The sequence below is a fragment of the Schistocerca cancellata genome, chromosome 9, assembly GCF_023864275.1.
Source record: "Schistocerca cancellata isolate TAMUIC-IGC-003103 chromosome 9, iqSchCanc2.1, whole genome shotgun sequence".
NCBI classification, from domain to species: Eukaryota; Metazoa; Arthropoda; class Insecta; order Orthoptera; family Acrididae; genus Schistocerca; species Schistocerca cancellata.
Window position 1 is genome coordinate 287,022,962 of NC_064634.1, and position 17,460 is coordinate 287,040,421.

At 41.4% G+C, this 17,460-nt stretch overlaps 1 protein-coding gene across 3 annotated transcripts in view; it reads right to left on the reverse strand.

The window, feature by feature from the left end:
- Positions 1 to 987: 987 nt before the first annotated feature.
- LOC126100112 (arginine/serine-rich coiled-coil protein 2-like) overlaps positions 988 to 17,460 on the reverse strand; it is a 73,765-nt gene continuing 57,292 nt past the window's right edge. For all 3 annotated transcript variants that reach the window (XM_049910641.1, XM_049910642.1, XM_049910643.1), the window contains 2 exons: positions 3,794 to 3,938; positions 988 to 2,076 (listed from right to left, as the gene is read on the reverse strand). In XM_049910641.1, coding sequence (XP_049766598.1) covers positions 1,919 to 2,076; positions 3,794 to 3,938 — 303 coding nt within the window. In that variant the 3' untranslated portion in view covers positions 988 to 1,918. The remainder of the gene's footprint in view (positions 2,077 to 3,793; positions 3,939 to 17,460) is intronic.

Sequence of the window (17,460 nt, forward strand, 5' to 3'; positions counted from 1 at the left end):
CATTTTTGAGGGGGGGGGGGGGGGGGGGGGGTTGTAAATTATAAGCAAATTCAAACGGCGACAGTTAAATAACTGACATATGTCCAAACGGAGGATACCATTGTAATTATAAAGCAATTATCTTTCAAATAAATAAAAAAAAACACCTTTAACAAAATTTCTAAAACTGTTACAGAGATACAGCATTTTAAAAAAAATTCTGGAATTCGCATCTTCAAAATGGTGTTCGCAGTGTCATCTTTGGAGGCGTGTATCTCGGGACAGGGTATTTTTTGGGAAAAATACATGTTACTTACTCCGGAATTTTAACATGTGCTAAATTCAAGATCTATAATATTTTTTTAAATTCTGTAACTTGCAGTAAACCCTAAACCCACATTTCTTCTCTGCTCTGTTCCACTGTAGTAAAAAGAATACCCCGACTGTAAGCATATTTGATCTTTGTTTTTCACATTTTTGACAACAATATGTTCTGAACTTAAAATCGTTTTTGCATCTGAAGTTCTAAAAGTTATTGTCTCAAAATGAAATAGCATTGTCACCTCCCCTCTCTTCTTTTGGCCACCACTAAACTAAATATAATTAACGTTTAAAATTTTTGCCAGCTCAACAGTCATTTTCCATTATCACTTCAGCCACTTAGGATGTGAATGTGGATTTACCTTGTTTGCTTGCTTCCCGCCACAAACAGAAGTGTAATTGGCATTGTCAGGCTTTTCTTACTGCCAGAAAGTATACCGATCAAATCATTTCAACAATTCCATAAAGCCACAATTAAATGGCCTGATTGATCACTGCCTATACATCACACAAAATGCGTGAAGTGTATCTGTTTTGATGTGAAAAGCAAAGTGTTTTAATTAAATTTACTTTATAGATGGCCATCCTCCTAAAACCTCTCAATAATGATAAATGAATACTGTCAACCCAAACCTCTCAATACTTAAGATTTAATTACATGTCACTATGAGTTAATGAAGGAGTCTATTTTTGTGTTTTACAAATTTTCATTTATCAGAAAACTCTGCTTGAGATTAAGGAACAGACAGTGCAAACACATTATGTGATGCTTCAGTCATATGCATTTAGTTCTCTAATCACAATCATTATATTTACAATAACTTAAAAGACAAAGTTTTATGTATGAAATTTACAATTAACATTCACTTTGGTATGCACAAATGCATAGCCGTTAATCTTAGTACATTCAGTCAAATTGAGGGATGTTCCACATTAGAACTGTCCATCTGCAGGCATAGAATTCAGCAGATAAATTTAGAAATTTTACCAAAAACTTAATACAGCACTATATTAGCAACTTAGTGACAAATATAACAGGATGACACTACAGTGCTGAACACTGAGAGAAACATAGTGCATTTCTAACATTTAATACAACAAAATTCACAAACATATCATACATTCATTATAATTTACACTTCATTGTAAAATCACACATTCATAGAAAACTCTACATTTTTAACAGTATATACACGAGATACCCGAACAGTTTGAATGTACAGAACATTTTACATCCCAGCTCCTTAATCCACTTCCCTATCAATTGTTTGTAGGAAGAGAAAGGGTTTAAAACATGTCCAATCATAGCAGGCCGAGACCTTTTTAAAACACGAGTGTATGAAAATGTACCACTAAGATCATTCTTTTTGGAGGACTTTAGATCCTTAAAGGAAGAGATGAGACACTGAAATTAACACTGGAAATCCACTCAAATATTCCTTGGAAGGTACAAATGATACAGTATTTTAAACTGTGAAGTGCAGGAGCTGAAAGTGAAATCCTTATGAACAGGAATGTGAAGGATGCCAATTTCTTATTGCATTTGTCCGATTTCATTTCCTGCACTCATATACATCACGTCCCCAGGTGATATCACGACACACCTCCCATTTTCTTGCTATCGTGGGTACTGGAAAGTACCAAAGCCAAGGCCTACCCCACGATGTGTGTGTGTTGCTACTCTTGCTACCTCATACTGCATCTCCATGGAGTTGAACATTTCTTCTTGCTTCTTGAGAATTTCATTCCCTTCTGTGCCTGAAGAGCCAGAGCTTCCTGCAATTGAGAAACATTTCAACTGTCATATTGGCACAATACCAGAATGTCTACCAACTAGTTTTCCCCTCCATTATCTTAACAATGGACTGTATATATGACACACAAATACCTCTAAAAATAATTTATATACACTCCTGGAAATTGAAATAAGAACACCGTGAATTCATTGTCCCAGGAAGGGGAAACTTTATTGACACATTCCTGGGGGCAGATAAATCACATGATCACACTGACAGAACCACAGGCACATAGACACAGGCAACAGAGCATGCACAATGTCGGCACTAGTATAGTGTATATCCACCTTTCGCAGCAATGCAGGCTGCTATTCTCCCATGGAGACGATCGTAGAGATGCTGGATGTAGTCCTGTGGAACGGCTTGCCACGCCATTTCCACCTGGCGCCTCAGTTGGACCAGCGTTCGTGCTGGACGTGCAGACCGCGTGAGACGATGCTTCATCCAGTCCCAAACATGCTCATTGGGGGACAGATCCGGAGATCTTGCTGGCCAGGATAGTGGACTTACACCTTCTAGAGCACATTGGGTGGCACAGGATACATGTGGACGTGCATTGTCCTGTTGGAACAGCAAGTTCCCTTGCCGGTCTAGGAATGGTAGAACGATGGGTTCGATGACGGTTTGGATGTAATGTGCACTATTCAGTGTCCCCTCGACGATCACCAGTGGTGTACGGCCAGTGTAGGAGATAGCTCCCCACACCATGATTCCGGGAGTTGGCCCTGTGTGCCTCGGTCGTATGCAGTCCTGATTGTGGCGCTCACCTGCACAGCGCCAAACACGCATACGACCATCATTGGCACCAAGGCAGAAGCGACTCTCATCGCTGAAGACGACACGTCTCCATTCGTCCCTCCATTCACGCCTGTCGCGACACCACTGGAGGCGGGCTGCACGATGTTGGTGCGTGAGTGGAAGACGGCCCAACGGTGTGCGGGACCGTAGCCCAGCTTCATGGAGACGGTTGCAAATGGTCCTCGCCAATACCCCAGGAGCAACAGTGTCCCTAATTTGCTGGGAAATGGCGGTGCGGTCCCCTACGGCACTGCGTAGGATCCTACGGTCTTGGCGTGCATCCGTGCGTCGCTGCGGTCCGGTCCCAGGTCGACAGGCACGTGCACCTTCCGCCGACCACTGGCGACAACATCAATGTACTGTGGAGACCTCACGCCCCACGTGTTGAGCAATTCGGCGGTACGTCCACCCGGCCTCCCGCATGCCCACTATACGCCCTCGCTCAAAGTCCGTCAACTGCACATACGGTTCACGTCCACACTGTCGCGGCATGCTACCAGTATTAAAGACTGCGATGGAGCTCCGTATGCCACGGCAAACTGGCTGACACTGACGGCGGCGGTGCACAAATGCTGCGCAGCTACCGCCATTCGACGGCCAACACCGCGGTTCCTGGTGTGTCCGCTGTGCCGTGTGTGTGATCATTGCTTGTACAGCCCTCTCGCAGTGTCCGGAGCAAGTATGGTGGGTCTGACACACCAGTGTCAATGTGTTCTTTTTTCCATTTCCAGGAGTGGAAAACAGTTTCAACAAATAAATAAAATTAATGAGAGTTATATTTCATAATTCATCTATAAACTTAAATTTGTGAATTCAAGTAACAGTCTATCATTAAAATACTTGTCACTCTTCTATTGGTAAGTGTGTATCTTGGTTAGCTTGATATGTAGTGTATATACCTTGTGCCGTATCTTTGATCCCCATTAGCCTCTTAAACTTGGCTGTCATTTTGCCATCTTGGTCTTGGGCAAATGTAGTTCCTTCCCATTTATTGGTAGATGTTTGTGGTGTTGACGAATCTGATTTTGCAGTAGAAGTTGTTGCCTGTAAAAAAGGACAACACAAATTTAAACAGGAACAGCAATTATTTCAGTACATTATTTCAAAACTATCTTTAAACATAACTGGAACAGATACAGCATTTCGAAATGTCATCTTAGACCACATGTTATTAAAATTGTCTAATGCAGCTCGCATTAAATAAATGAATGTCATACAAAGTATAGTAACTGAGAAGAAAGGTGCTATAGTAGAGATGGCATAATAAGATCCCTGACAGTACTGTTGCCAGTTTTCAACTGCAAAGTGCTAATGGCTACAGCTGAAAACAGTAGCCATCTACTACTGTGCTGTGACAGCACTGGGGCATTACCATAGAAATGTTTACAAAAGTGCATACATTACTAGTTAAGGAAGCTGCGTAAATCTGCTACACCTAGTCCACTGCAACTTTCAGGGATCATTTTATGCTGACTCAACTACAGCTGTGATCTTGCATATCAAAATTCATTCACAGGAGCCACTGAGTCGCAGACAGACCCAAATTGTGTCTGACTTACTACCTACTATACGCAGTGAGTAGCAATCTATCCTTTTCATATTATTGTTATTCCATCCTGGACTTTCCATTGCTTAAAGTTCACCTAGAGCAATTTAGAAAACTTCACAATACCCCTACACAAACTTAAATTACCACCAAGTAATTAAAGTTTAACATTCTTTTGACAACAATATCAGTTACGAGGATAATGGAATGTAGTCAAATTAAGTCGGGTGATGCTGAGGGAATTAGATTAGGAAATGACACAAAGTAGTAAAGGAGTTTTGCTATTTGGGGAGCAAATAACTGATGATGGTCGAAGTAGAGAGGATATAAAATGTAGACTGGCAATGGCAAGGAAAGTGTTTCTGAAGAAGAGAAATTTATTTACATCGAGTATAGATTTAAGTGTCAGGAAGTCGTTTCTGAAAGTATTTGTATGGAGTGTAGCCATGTATGGAAGTGAAACATGGACGATAAATAGTTTAGGCAAGAAGAGAATAGAAGCTTTCGAAATGTGGTGCTACAGAAGAATGCTGTAGATTAGAGGTTAAAAGACTACATTGTATCACTGGCAAAAATCTGATCACTCAAATGCACTTCTTCTGACTCAAGGGCCACCTTTAATGCCCTTTATGGATTAATTTCTCTCACATACGTATATTACACAATATGGCCTTCCACAAAAACATAAATGATTATAAAGCAAAATGTGGTTTCAAATGATGAACAAATGCACAGAACTGAGCAACTAATATGAACTATCACTTTGGAATCCATGGGTTTTGAGAAAACTTTTTACTCAGTTTCAACAAAATCTGTACAGGGAGCTCTTGAGAAACAAGGAATGATCCAACCTAAAGAGAACGACGAACCTAAACAAAATCAACATTTTCAAGGGTGTTCAGGGATATTTTCCAAGTATTCTGGTATAAGATAGATACGGTTTCTTGTGGTCTGTTATCCAGTAATTATATTTTGTTTCATTTCTTACCACAGTTTATTTTTGAATCTGTACTGCACTAAAATTATCTGCAGACAGTGCAAATGTTGACACGAAGCACTTTGTGTCCTATTTGGAAACAAACTTGTTGCACTCACTCGCAGTAATCCCCACTTTACTCTTCATCATCGAGCATGCCTTCAGTACTGCTCAGACTTGCTCCAGGTTTGTTTTTCAGACTACGTTAATTGCACATTAACAGTGATGACACAGCAGTATGGATTGGTTTAATGGTGAAGAGTAGTTGATATGCAACTTGTGTGGGAGTTCACTGAATGTAATGGAAGAGCAACACTATTACACTATGCTCAGTCATTTCTAAAGTACCAGCAACTGAATCTTAGTCCTTTAGAATCAGAGGATTGTGGCATTACTCCATGTTTTGTATTGTACCTTTCGTAACTAGGTATTACAGGCTTTTCACTATTCTTAAGATATTTTCGCAAGAAAACCATAACTGGCAAAACGAACTGTATAAATCATAATTACATTATTACTCTGTAATGAGTCACTGGATATAAAGGATCTCTTACTCAAAATGTTGTTGTTGTTGTTGTTGTCTTCAGACCTGAGACTGGTTTGATGCAGCTCTCCATGTTACTCTATCCTGTGCAAGCTTCATCTCCCAGTACCTACTGCAGCCTACATCCTTCTGAATCTGCTTAGTGTATTCATCTCTTGGTCTCCCTCTATGATTTTTACCCTCCACGCTGCCCTCCAGTACTAAATTGGTGATCCCTTGATGCCTCAGAATATGCCCTACCAACCGATCCCTTCTTCTAGTCAAGTTGTGCCACAAGCTCCTCTTCTCCCCAATTCTATTCAATACCTCCTCATTAGTTATGTGATCTACCCATCTAACCTTCAGCATTCTTCTGTAGCACCACATTTCGAAAGCTTCTATTCTCTTCTTGTCCAAACTATTTATCGTCCATGTTTCAGTCTACATTTTATATCCTCTCTACTTTGACCTTCATCAGTTATTTTGCTCCCCAAATAGCAAAACTCCTTTACTACTTTGTGTCATTTCCTAATCTAATTCCCTCAGCATCACCCGACTTAATTTGACTACATTCCATTATCCTCGTTTTGCTTTTGTTGATGATCATCTTATATCCTCCTTTAAAGACACTGTCCATTCCGTTCAACTGCTCTTCCAAGTCCTTTGCTGTCTCTGACAGAATTACAATGTCATCGGCAAACCTCAAAGTTTTTATTTCTTCTCCATGGATTTTAATACCTACTCCGGACTTTTCTTTTGTTTCCTTTACTACTTGCTCAATATACAGATTGAATAACATCGGGGAGAGGCTACAACCCTGTCTCACTCCCTTCCCAACCACTGCTTCCCTTTCATGTCCCTCGACTCTTTATAACTGCCATCTGCTTTCTGTACAAATTGTAAATAGCCTTTCACTCCCTGTATTTTACCCCTGCCACCTTCAGAATTTGAAAGAGAGTATTCCAGTCAACATTGTCAAAAGCTTTCTCTAAGTCTACAAATGCTAGAAATGTAGGTTTGCCTTTCCTTAATCTATTTTCTAAGATAAGTCGTAGGGTCAGTATTGCCTCACGTGTTCCAACATTTTGACGGAATCCAAACTGATCTTCCCCGAGGTCTGCTTCTACCAGTTTTTCCATTCGTCTGTAAAGAATTCGCGTTAGTATTTTGCAGCTGTGACTCATTAAACTGATAGTTCGGTAATTTTCACATCTGTCAACACCTGCTTTCTTTGGGATTGGAATTATTATATTCTTCTTGAAGTCTGAGGGAATTTCGCCTGTCTCATAAATCTTGCTCACCAGATGGTAGAGTTTTGTCAGGACTGGCTCTCCCAAGGCTGTCAGTAGTTCTAATGGAATGTTGTCTACTCCCGGGGCCTTGTTTCGACTTAGGTCTTTCAGTGCTCTGTCAAACTCTTCACGCAGTATCATATCTCCCATTTCATCTTCATCTACCTCCTCTTCCATTTCCAAAATAGTCAGAAGATACCCACAAAGACTCTCCTACATTTTGCCTGTGCGGTTCAGGCTCACCTTTTATACGTTAATGCTAAAGCTTCCACCACACCTATCAGGATAGCAGGAAATTACAAAAGAAAACAAATAAGCAATGAAGTTTTAGTATCAGCTGATGAGCGTCCCTATTTGTCAGTTGAAGATAACTGTGAGACTGACAGTAAAAGAAATAAACAGAAGAGTAAAAATAGGCTGGAGTGCTTTTGACAAACTAAATACGGTTTTAAAAACAAAGCTCCTACTATGTCTTAGGAGGTAAGTTAAAAATAATTTTGACTTGTGGCTGAGAGATACTTGACTTTTAATGCAAAAACCACCCCCAAAACTGTGGGGTTACTCAGTGAGGAATAGACAGTGGTGTGACAACTACGTCCATTTGCTACCACTGACCGCAGCAAATGCGCTGCACTCCCCAAACATCAGCAGCCAGAAAAGCTCCCATCAGCTAGTATACCATTGCTTTCTCCAGCACCCACATTGGTAACTCCCGTTTCTGCTCCTGGCTCCACTCTTGAGAACTCGGCTCTAGCAATGCCACACTGTTTGCATCCTTAGCTACCATGCCTCACCGGACTTTGCCTCCGTTACTATAGTACAAAAGGATTTCAATAGCGCTTCCTGTGTGCCATTTTAGAGTCTTGTTTCCTGGAAAGACTAGTGTGGTTCTACTAAGTCTGTTGCCAGATGATCAGTCTCCCCTCACCCCAAGCATCAGCGCCGAGTTACTGAGCGTGTGTAGTAATCATCAGTGCAGTGATGTGACAAGTGAGTGCAAGAAATGTGATGCTATCTATTTTACTAGTGTCACGTCTGACCATTTTGACACCTGTTCATTGCCAAGTGCGCAGAGAGGTGAATTCTGTCCCGACTGGGCTAGCTCTCTTCACAGCCAGACAAGTCCTTTCTTTTAATCTTAATTTTGCCTTCCACAGCAACCAAATATGTCCCTTTTTTCTGCTTCAGTCACAGATGAGTAGGAACACTAGCCAGTGAACTGCCCATCTGTCCTGGAAGCAGCAGGTTCTGCACTGTGATTTTAATTCGGTATCACAGAACCACGTTTGTTTTGTAAGTAAGACTTGGCCCAGAGATATCTTCAGTGCTCCTTGATGGTCACTGCCAAGAACTCTGTAATTATTATTTATGGTGTACATGCCCACTCACTAGTTTGCTGCCTTCATCATGAACTACTGTGGACCTTCACGGTTGCAAGTGCTACTGTTCCCATACTGGCCAGCCGTCATCATCAACTGGTCGATTTAGGTAAGTGCTGTTTAGTCAACAGCGCCTCCAGCACATCTGTCAGCTACAGGTCCTATTTCATTATGTGTGTTGCCACAATGAACAGCTGGAATCTCCCTTTGCCGAGAATCTTGCAGAATTCCCCCTTCTCACCCGGCCATCCAGTGCCCATCAGAACATTCAGCACCAAACCATGCATTTACACTGTTACCACTCCCCCCCCCCCCCCCCCCAAAAAAAAAACAAGTCCAAAATTGAGCAGAATGAGTCTGAAGAGCTCCTTGCCACCAGCAAACTTCGCCCTTCAAAAAGTCTTTGGGCCTCAGCTTTTCACCTCACCACCAAGCACGGTTTCTACCACCCTTGCGGCAATTACTGTAAGCTCAACACCCGCATCATTTGCAACAGTTACCCAGTTCCACTCCTATGCACTTACAGCAACACCATCTTGGGAATAAACTATACTGCGAAAAAGCCTTCGCCCAAATCCAGGTCGCCACAGAGGACATAAAAAAGGCCATAACACTGCCTTTTGGCCAGTTCAAAAGTATGTTTATAGCATTTTGTTTCCAGAATGCTGCACAAACCTGGCAAAGACAATACACAACATCGTACAAAGCACAACATGTTGTTTTGCCTATTTAGATGATATGCTCTTCTACTCCAGAGACCCCAACGAACACCGCCAACGTATCTTATGTGTTTTTACTTGTCTACAGAAAGCAGATATGATCCTCAACACCAAAAAATGTGTTTTTTGGGACAGGCGGGGTTGAATCCCCTGGACATGTAGTCTTTGCTGCTGGCTCCCCTCTTCTCCCAGAGAAAGTATGGGCAGTAGCAGACTTTCCACACCACTTTCAAGGAACGCAGCCATTTCATCGGCATCAGCAACTTTCTCTGATGCCATTTCAAGGACGTCGCTGCCACTTCATGGCCCCTTACTACCACAGTTCACAGCAATCTGAAGAAAGGCAATAAACTAGTCCCGTGTACCCAGTCCATGATTGAGAGCTTCAAAAAGACAAAATGAGACCTCGCCAACGTTGCCCTTTTCGCCCACCTCCAAACCACCGAGGTCCTCACACCAGTTACGGACGCAGGCCAAACCACTATGTACAATGTCACTGGGGCACAAATGACCAAAAGCTCTCTCACAGCATACGAAGCTGTTTGGTATTTCAACAGTCACATCCACATACACATTTACATACATATTCCTCAAGCCACTGCACAGTCAGGGATGACCTTCAGTCAAGGGACGTGGTGTTTATACAGACCTCTGCCCTCTCATCACCAAATTCTGTAGGAAAGATCTGATCTCAATCTATACCTGACAGTTTAGGCTACAAGAGTGTATCATGTAATTTACTACCGACATCCAGAATGTCACCAGCATCTATAACATTGTGGAAGATTGCCTTTGTCACTCCTGTGTCGTCATCCAAACATTAGATTACAATGCTTCTAGCCACCACCCAAGAGCATGACCAGGACCTCAACCACTCCCTTCTGGTCTCCGACACCATCCTCAACCTCCATCCCCATACCCAGCTCTGACAACAAGATCTGGTGTGATGTGTTTGTAGACCCATCGCAACCTGATGGGCCTGGCATTCACCTCCCACCCCTTTCTCCCCCAGCTTTCTGAAAATCAGCCATTTACCACATTCATGGTCTTGCACACCCTTGTGTTGGAACCTCTGTCACCTTCAAGGAACAGCACTTCATCTAATTGGGCATTCACTGAGACTACAGCAACAGTGAATGTAGGTGCCCCAAGTCAAATTTCCTTCCATGCAATATCAGTTTGCACATGCACATGTCAACATTGTTGGCCCACTGCCTTCTTCCTGTAGCTGTCAACATATGTTGACAGTTATCAACTGATTTACATGCTGGCTGGCAGCCACTCATATCCCCAACTTTTCTTTTCAGTCAAAACTGTTTACGCAGCCTTCTCTTGGAACCTGGGTGTCCCGTTTTGGATGTCCCCACCACATCACTTTAGATCGCTGGCGCCATCTCCTTGCTTTGGCGGGCACCAGTGACTCTAGCACCCATTGCACTGCATCTATCACCCTGCAGCCAATGGCATGGTAGAACAGTTCCACTGCCCACTTCAAGCTGCCGTAGTCTGGTACTTTTGTACAAAAGCCAACCTGGAAACTTTGGCTCGTATACGGACAGCCAATTGCCATCCTTGGCTATTTGACGGAAGCAGAACCACTTCCTCCCAACAGCATCATCCCAGGCTTCAGCAATAGCTCAATGATTTCATGTTTCAGCTGTGATCAACACCCCCACAGCGAGCAATGGACTTCATCCAACGTGACCTCGCAGCATGACCCATGTCATGCTTCGGACATACACATGCCTTGCCCATCCTCTCACCAGTGACAACAACACTCACACCAGCATAGCAAAGAAAATCCACGCAGGTACCTCTTAGTACAAGTTCCACGACCTACGCCGCCCCCCCCCCCACTTTTTTTTTTTTTTTTTTTGCGTTTCTAGCAGTGCCACTGCCACAATGATGCAACCAGACCCAACATCGTCATCACACTAGATGTTGCTCCCTTGCCAGCACTTGACACTGGGCACAATCACCCCCCCCCCCCCCCTGCCCAGCTGTCATCAAGATGCCCCCCCCCCTCTCTCTCTCTCTCCCCCAGCAAGCACTCTCAGCCAGCTTCAAGCACCTCCTTACCCTATCACTGCCAATGTTATCCTCTTGAAAGGTGGGCACTGTATAGCGACTCCCTTCTTTCATCTCTACTGACAGCAAGGGTTGACACACTGCAGTTGCCCCACATTGGCAGCCAGAGAAGCCCCTGTCAACTACTGTAACACCGCTTTTCTCCAGAAACCATGCTGGTAATTTCCACCGCCTGTGGCTCTTTGATCACGATTTCCGGAAGCCATGCACTTTTACCTGTCGCCACCAGTTTTTGTTTCCACTCTGACATGTGACGAAGCAACATCTTCTGGCCACACTCATGAGAACTCAGCTCGTACAATGCCACGTGGTTTTCATCCTTAGCCACTGTGCTTCTCCAGAATTTGCTCCAACAGTAGAGCTTCATATTCAGTTTTCGTTACCACAGTTCTCTCTCAGTCTGGTGAGCAAATGGATTTCTTCTGAATCTCCCGTGTACTGTTTTAGAGTCACATTTCCTTGGAAGACTTTTGTTGTTCTACATAAATTGATTCTGGATGCCCAGTTCATCTCCCTGGTATTAGCGCTGGGTTACCGAGCGTGTGAAGTGATAATCAATGCAGTCACATGAGTGAGTGCTGCAAGTATAAGGAGGTCTATTTTACTAGTATCACATTCAGCTGTTTTGGCACCCCTTTACCACCAAGTGTACACAGAGATGAATTCTGACTCCCTTCACTGCCAGACGCGTTGTTTCTTTCAATCTTGATTTTCCCTCCTACAGCAACGTAATATCACCCTTTTATTTTCTTTGGTCAGGAGTGAGGTATGAACACTGAGCTTCCAATCTACCTTGGAAGTAGGAATCCTGCACTATGATTTTGCCTCCATATTCCACAGACTCAGTTTTGGAACTATAGATATGAGGTTAACCCCAGGATATACCCAGTATGTTTTTATTTTTATTTTTTATTTTGTGTCTGTTCATATTTGTTGTATCCGTTAGGCCCTGAAATAAAGTTGGAATTACTTTTGTAGAAATCAGCCCCGAGTTTTATTCCTATGCCCGTAGTGGTGTGCCAACTTGCCCAGGTTTCCCCTCTCAGTGTAATCAGTATTATGTTACTTACATAATTGGGTTGGTGCATACGTTTCTAGCATTTTTCTGTAAGTTTAAGAAACACAACAGATACACATAACAGTCTTTAGTCATCAATAATATATCCTCCTCCACTATTTACAACAGTCTGCCAAAACCAAAGTAACTTTTCAATTCCATGACTGTAGAAATCACACAGTTTCGAGGGGAAGAACTCATTGAATCATGTTCAGAGCATATTTTTGTCTGGAAAGGAAGTTCCTTAAAAATTGGTCGATGGAGAGTGGAAAAGGTGAAAATTGAAGGTGCAACATCAAATGAATAAGAGGGGCGTGGAATGACTCGCCAACCCAATGCCTGTTTGGTTTACTCTGTCGGTCTACCAGAATGCAGGTGGGTGTTATGATGGAGTAGTATCACTCCACGTGGTCTTCCTGGTCATTGTTGTTGCACTGCATCTGCAAGATATCTCAACTGTTGACAATGAATGTCAGCGGTGATGGTTACACCTCGGAAGCAATTCATAGTACACCACACCATCGCTGTTTCACTAGGTGCATAACATTATTTTTTTGGATGCATGCAGGTCTTTATACAGAGAGCTGTTGCTTTGTTTGGGCTCACGCAAATGACACGTGATAGTGGAATGATTACAATTCTTCGCATTTGCCAGTTCTGAAGTACACTGATGTGGATCATTGTGGATTAATGTGTTTAAATGATCTTTATCAAACCACAAAGTCTTTCTGAGCATGGAAAGCCACTTATCTCAAAATGATCCTCCATAAAACAAGAAAACCATGTGCTCTGTCCAATGGCATTATCCACATACATGAAGCAAATGTTTCTGGCTGTCTCTGCTGCTGTCACCCCTCCACTGAACTCAAACAGTTGAATTTGTCAGAAATCTTCCAATTTTAGCACTCCATTTCCTAGCATCCACAGTTTCACACACTATCTTGAAATGATAAAATGTAAACTCAAATAGCGAAAGTGAACTACAAACACAAATAATAACACTAGTCAACAGTAGTTTTGGTAAAGACAAAGTACATATAAAACTTAATTCTGTATTGTAATGTGACATAAAATGTGAAATCCGAAAGTGTCCATGTCAGGATTAAAAGTTATGACCTGCAAGTTATATAGCATAGTTGAATTTACTGAATATTTTTAAGTGCTTTGTGTTTGAAAGGAGTGTGATAAAAGTTAGTGCAGTGACCTTTTTTGTTCTTAACTTTAATGTGAACTACTTTTTAAATGTAATATGTAACATTAGTGTATTTTATATTGTGTATATAAACCCTCCAGTCATCTACATTTGCTTACTCTTCCTTCTATATTATCACAAGTCTTTGAATTTTTCTTTTCTTTTCAGGAATTTATCTGGCTAAGTTCACTTGACAGAAAAGTGTTTTGTAGGCATTGAAAATACAACATGAAGAAATCAAAACATGGGTGTACCAAACATCCCGATTCATTTTGTTATCTAAGTGGTGATATCACGACAAGGAAACAAACATCACCACTTTCTAACTTACTGAAGACAATGTATCATTTATACTTCAAATGCCAACTGGGAGATAAGGATAAAGATTGGGCACCTCGCATAACTTGCACTAGGTGCAATTCTAAAGTAACACAATGACTGAAACGAAAAAAAAAAAAAAAAAAAGCACTTACTATTTGGCAAACCAATGATCTGGCAAATGTCTCAAAACCGTGTTGATGATTACTACTTCTGTTTAACTAATCTAACCGGGTTTTCATCAAAGAATAAGAAGAATATTAACCCTTTTAGTGCCAGACGTTTTCTCAAAAGATCATGTTAAAAGTGCCATGCGATTTTACAGTAAAATGCAGACCTCTGCCATACTTGCAATAAAATCTAAACTAATGCATAAAGGAATATAATTTTTTTTTAATTTTTAGGGAATGCTGCTGGCTACAGTAATATGTCCAATACACATTGTCAAAGAACATATTTTCAGAGAAAAAAATTATTTTCATGATGGGGTTTATCGAAAAAAATTAAAACTTTGATTTCAGTTTACTCTGAGACACATCAAATGATGATATACATAAAAATTTCAGGTATATATAGAATCTCTGTAGTTTCCTTAACAAAAACACCATAAAGGAATACAAAATTTTATTATTTCACTAAGGAAAAAATAAAAAAGAACATAACATTACAAAAAAAAATTGTTTTGCTCTGAACGTGTTCTCAGTTCTTCAGTCATAAATCACTGACAAATGTGAGGTTGCAGTTATGACAACTACTTGCACACATGCTGACCAACACATGAAGGATGCAGTCCTTTCTTGCAACAACACATACTGTTCGTGAACGCCGCTTCTTATCCTTCGTAGAACAAACACAACAGTAGCGTTCCTTTCTCCCTGGAAGAGTCTCTACACCATATACTGTTGGAGCAGGTACATTTATATCTATTGCACTTGTGGTTGCAGTCCTTGCCTGAAACCACTGTTTAGAAAGTTTGCAAATGACTATGCTGTTAAACTTCAGCCGTGTCAGTGGTTTGTCGCTGGGGTTTAGGCTTTCCTTATACAAAACATATGCATTCAGCAACATCCTGGCAATTATGCTGAACACTACGTTCTTCCACATCTTGACAGTCCTCCTCTCATCTAAATAGCAGTATGCCATCATATCAGATGAGTCAATGCCACCCATATACTTATTATATTCAAAAATAACATCCGGTTTCTTGACCGACTGTCTATTGCGAATTGTCTTTTCTGATGATGTAGCAGAGGATGATGTACTCACAAGGAGGACTGGATTTCTCTGCGATTTCTTCTGTCTGAAGCCACAGAGAAGTATAAAAGATTTCTTGAAAAACTTTAGCTGACCTACAGCATAATTCGACAGAAGACCACATGGCAGGAATTTTCTGTTTCTTCTAATTGTTCCCGTTAGATAAGTGCCAACTGAATACAGCTTTTCTGCCAGAGGAATAGATGTAAAAAAGTTATCGCAAAACACATGGTAACCTTTTTGCATGTAGCTCCCAAGAGCTAGTAGTTTCATGACAACTACATATCCCAGGCCATTCTCTTATTTCGTTTTTGTCATAATCACTTTTTGCACCACGGTATGCATAAAACCCTAGGCAGTAATTTACGACTGAATCACACAGCATCCAAAATTTGACTCCCCATCTGTGATGATGTTTATTGGGAATGTACTGGATTAGCTGTGAGTGCGTCTTTGTCCAAACAAGACTTTCATCGACACTCAGTTGCTGGTGTGGAGTGTAGTAGCGACGGAAAACATTGTTAGCAATATCCACCAACACTTGAAATTTGGCTGTTTGATCATATAATGGGTGACCAGGAGGGTGAAGTTTCGAATCGTCTACAAAATGGAAAAACCGCAGCAACAACTGAAACCTGTTGCGTGAAAACATTTGTGAAAACCACGGTGTCAACAGGTTTGCATCAGTTGACCAATAACTAAAAATCGTCGGTTTTTTTATCAGTCCCATATTCAAAATTACTGCTATAAAAGACCTCATTTCTGCTACAGTTGTGGGTTGCCACTGTTTGATTCTCGAATTTGGCGATAAATGCATTGACTGAATCACCTGGCGAGCATATCTGTTAGTCTCTGTCACCATAATCGTAAAAAGCTGCAGCGAGAAGAACAAATTGGAAAAATCAATTGGTGTGGCGTTTGCTGGTATATGTTTAGGGCCTGGTACTTCCGCATACACAAAGCTTGGAGGAAGTGGATTTTCTGATGCCTCATCCATTACTTCAACAAAAGTATTTGCACTGCAATTTAGTTGTGTTTGGTCATCGTCGTCGTCGTCATTTGCTGACGCACAATCGTCACTTTAAGAAGAAAACGACGAGTCCTCTTCTCCACCTGACATCTCATAATCTGATTCACTTTCTGCAAATCCTGCAAATTCATCTTCACTTCCACTACTTATCATATTATTGTCTAAATCACTTGTATCGAACCGCAACTTCTTACTTGACGATGCCATGCTGCCGTGAAATAGTCGGTAAATAAACACCAACAGAGAAGTTTATTTTACTCGAAATATCGCACTGACAATCAAAAAGAAGATCGATATGCTGTGCCTTCGACCTTCCTTCTGAGTCTTGGCTAGGAAATACTAACAACTTTGCCTTCAAGCGCGGAAAAAATGAATGAGAAGGGCATCACGATCAGATTGTTACTGGCATTTTTCACCGAAAATCTGGATCACGATCAGATCGTTTGGCGCTAAAAGGGTTAAGTACCCTAACCCACCCTCAGCAATTAGACCTGTTCCCAACAGTGAAGACCTGCCAGTTCCAACAGCTCCACTAGTGTGGGAAGAAGTTACTAATTCTGATCACGAATCTACAAACACTAAGGAAGCACAACGTCAATGAAGTGAAGAGGAGAACTTTCCAGAACAAAGACTACTTTTAATTACACAAGCAGACTTGAATGACCTAGTTCTTGATTTATACTTATCCAAGGATCGTGCAGAAATTTTATCTTCATGTCTTAAGGAATGGAACTTACTTCAATATGGTGGGTAACATTTGTGCTTGTAATGATGTAGTAGGATTAATGAATCAGTTCAACATACCATAATATGCTGCTGAGTGGCGCTTGTTTATTGACGCTTCCAAGACAAGTCTGAAGGCTGTACAACTGCATAATGGTAATACATTTCCATCTGTTCCTGTGGGGGTACTCTGTGACTATGAAACGTAACTACGTAAATTTGTCAGAGATACTTGAAGCTGTTAAGCGTAAGGAAGAAAATTGTACAGTATGTGGTGGTCTTAAGGTGATTTGTTTACTAACTGGTCTCCATAGTGGTTTCACAAAGTATTGCTGTTTCCTTTGTCTTTGGGACAGCCGTGCAACACACAAACATTATACTGTTAAACAGTGGCCACCACGAGAGAATTTGGCTCCAGGGAGAGATAATGTGAAATATGTACCTCTGCTGGAGTCTCAAAATGTTTTCC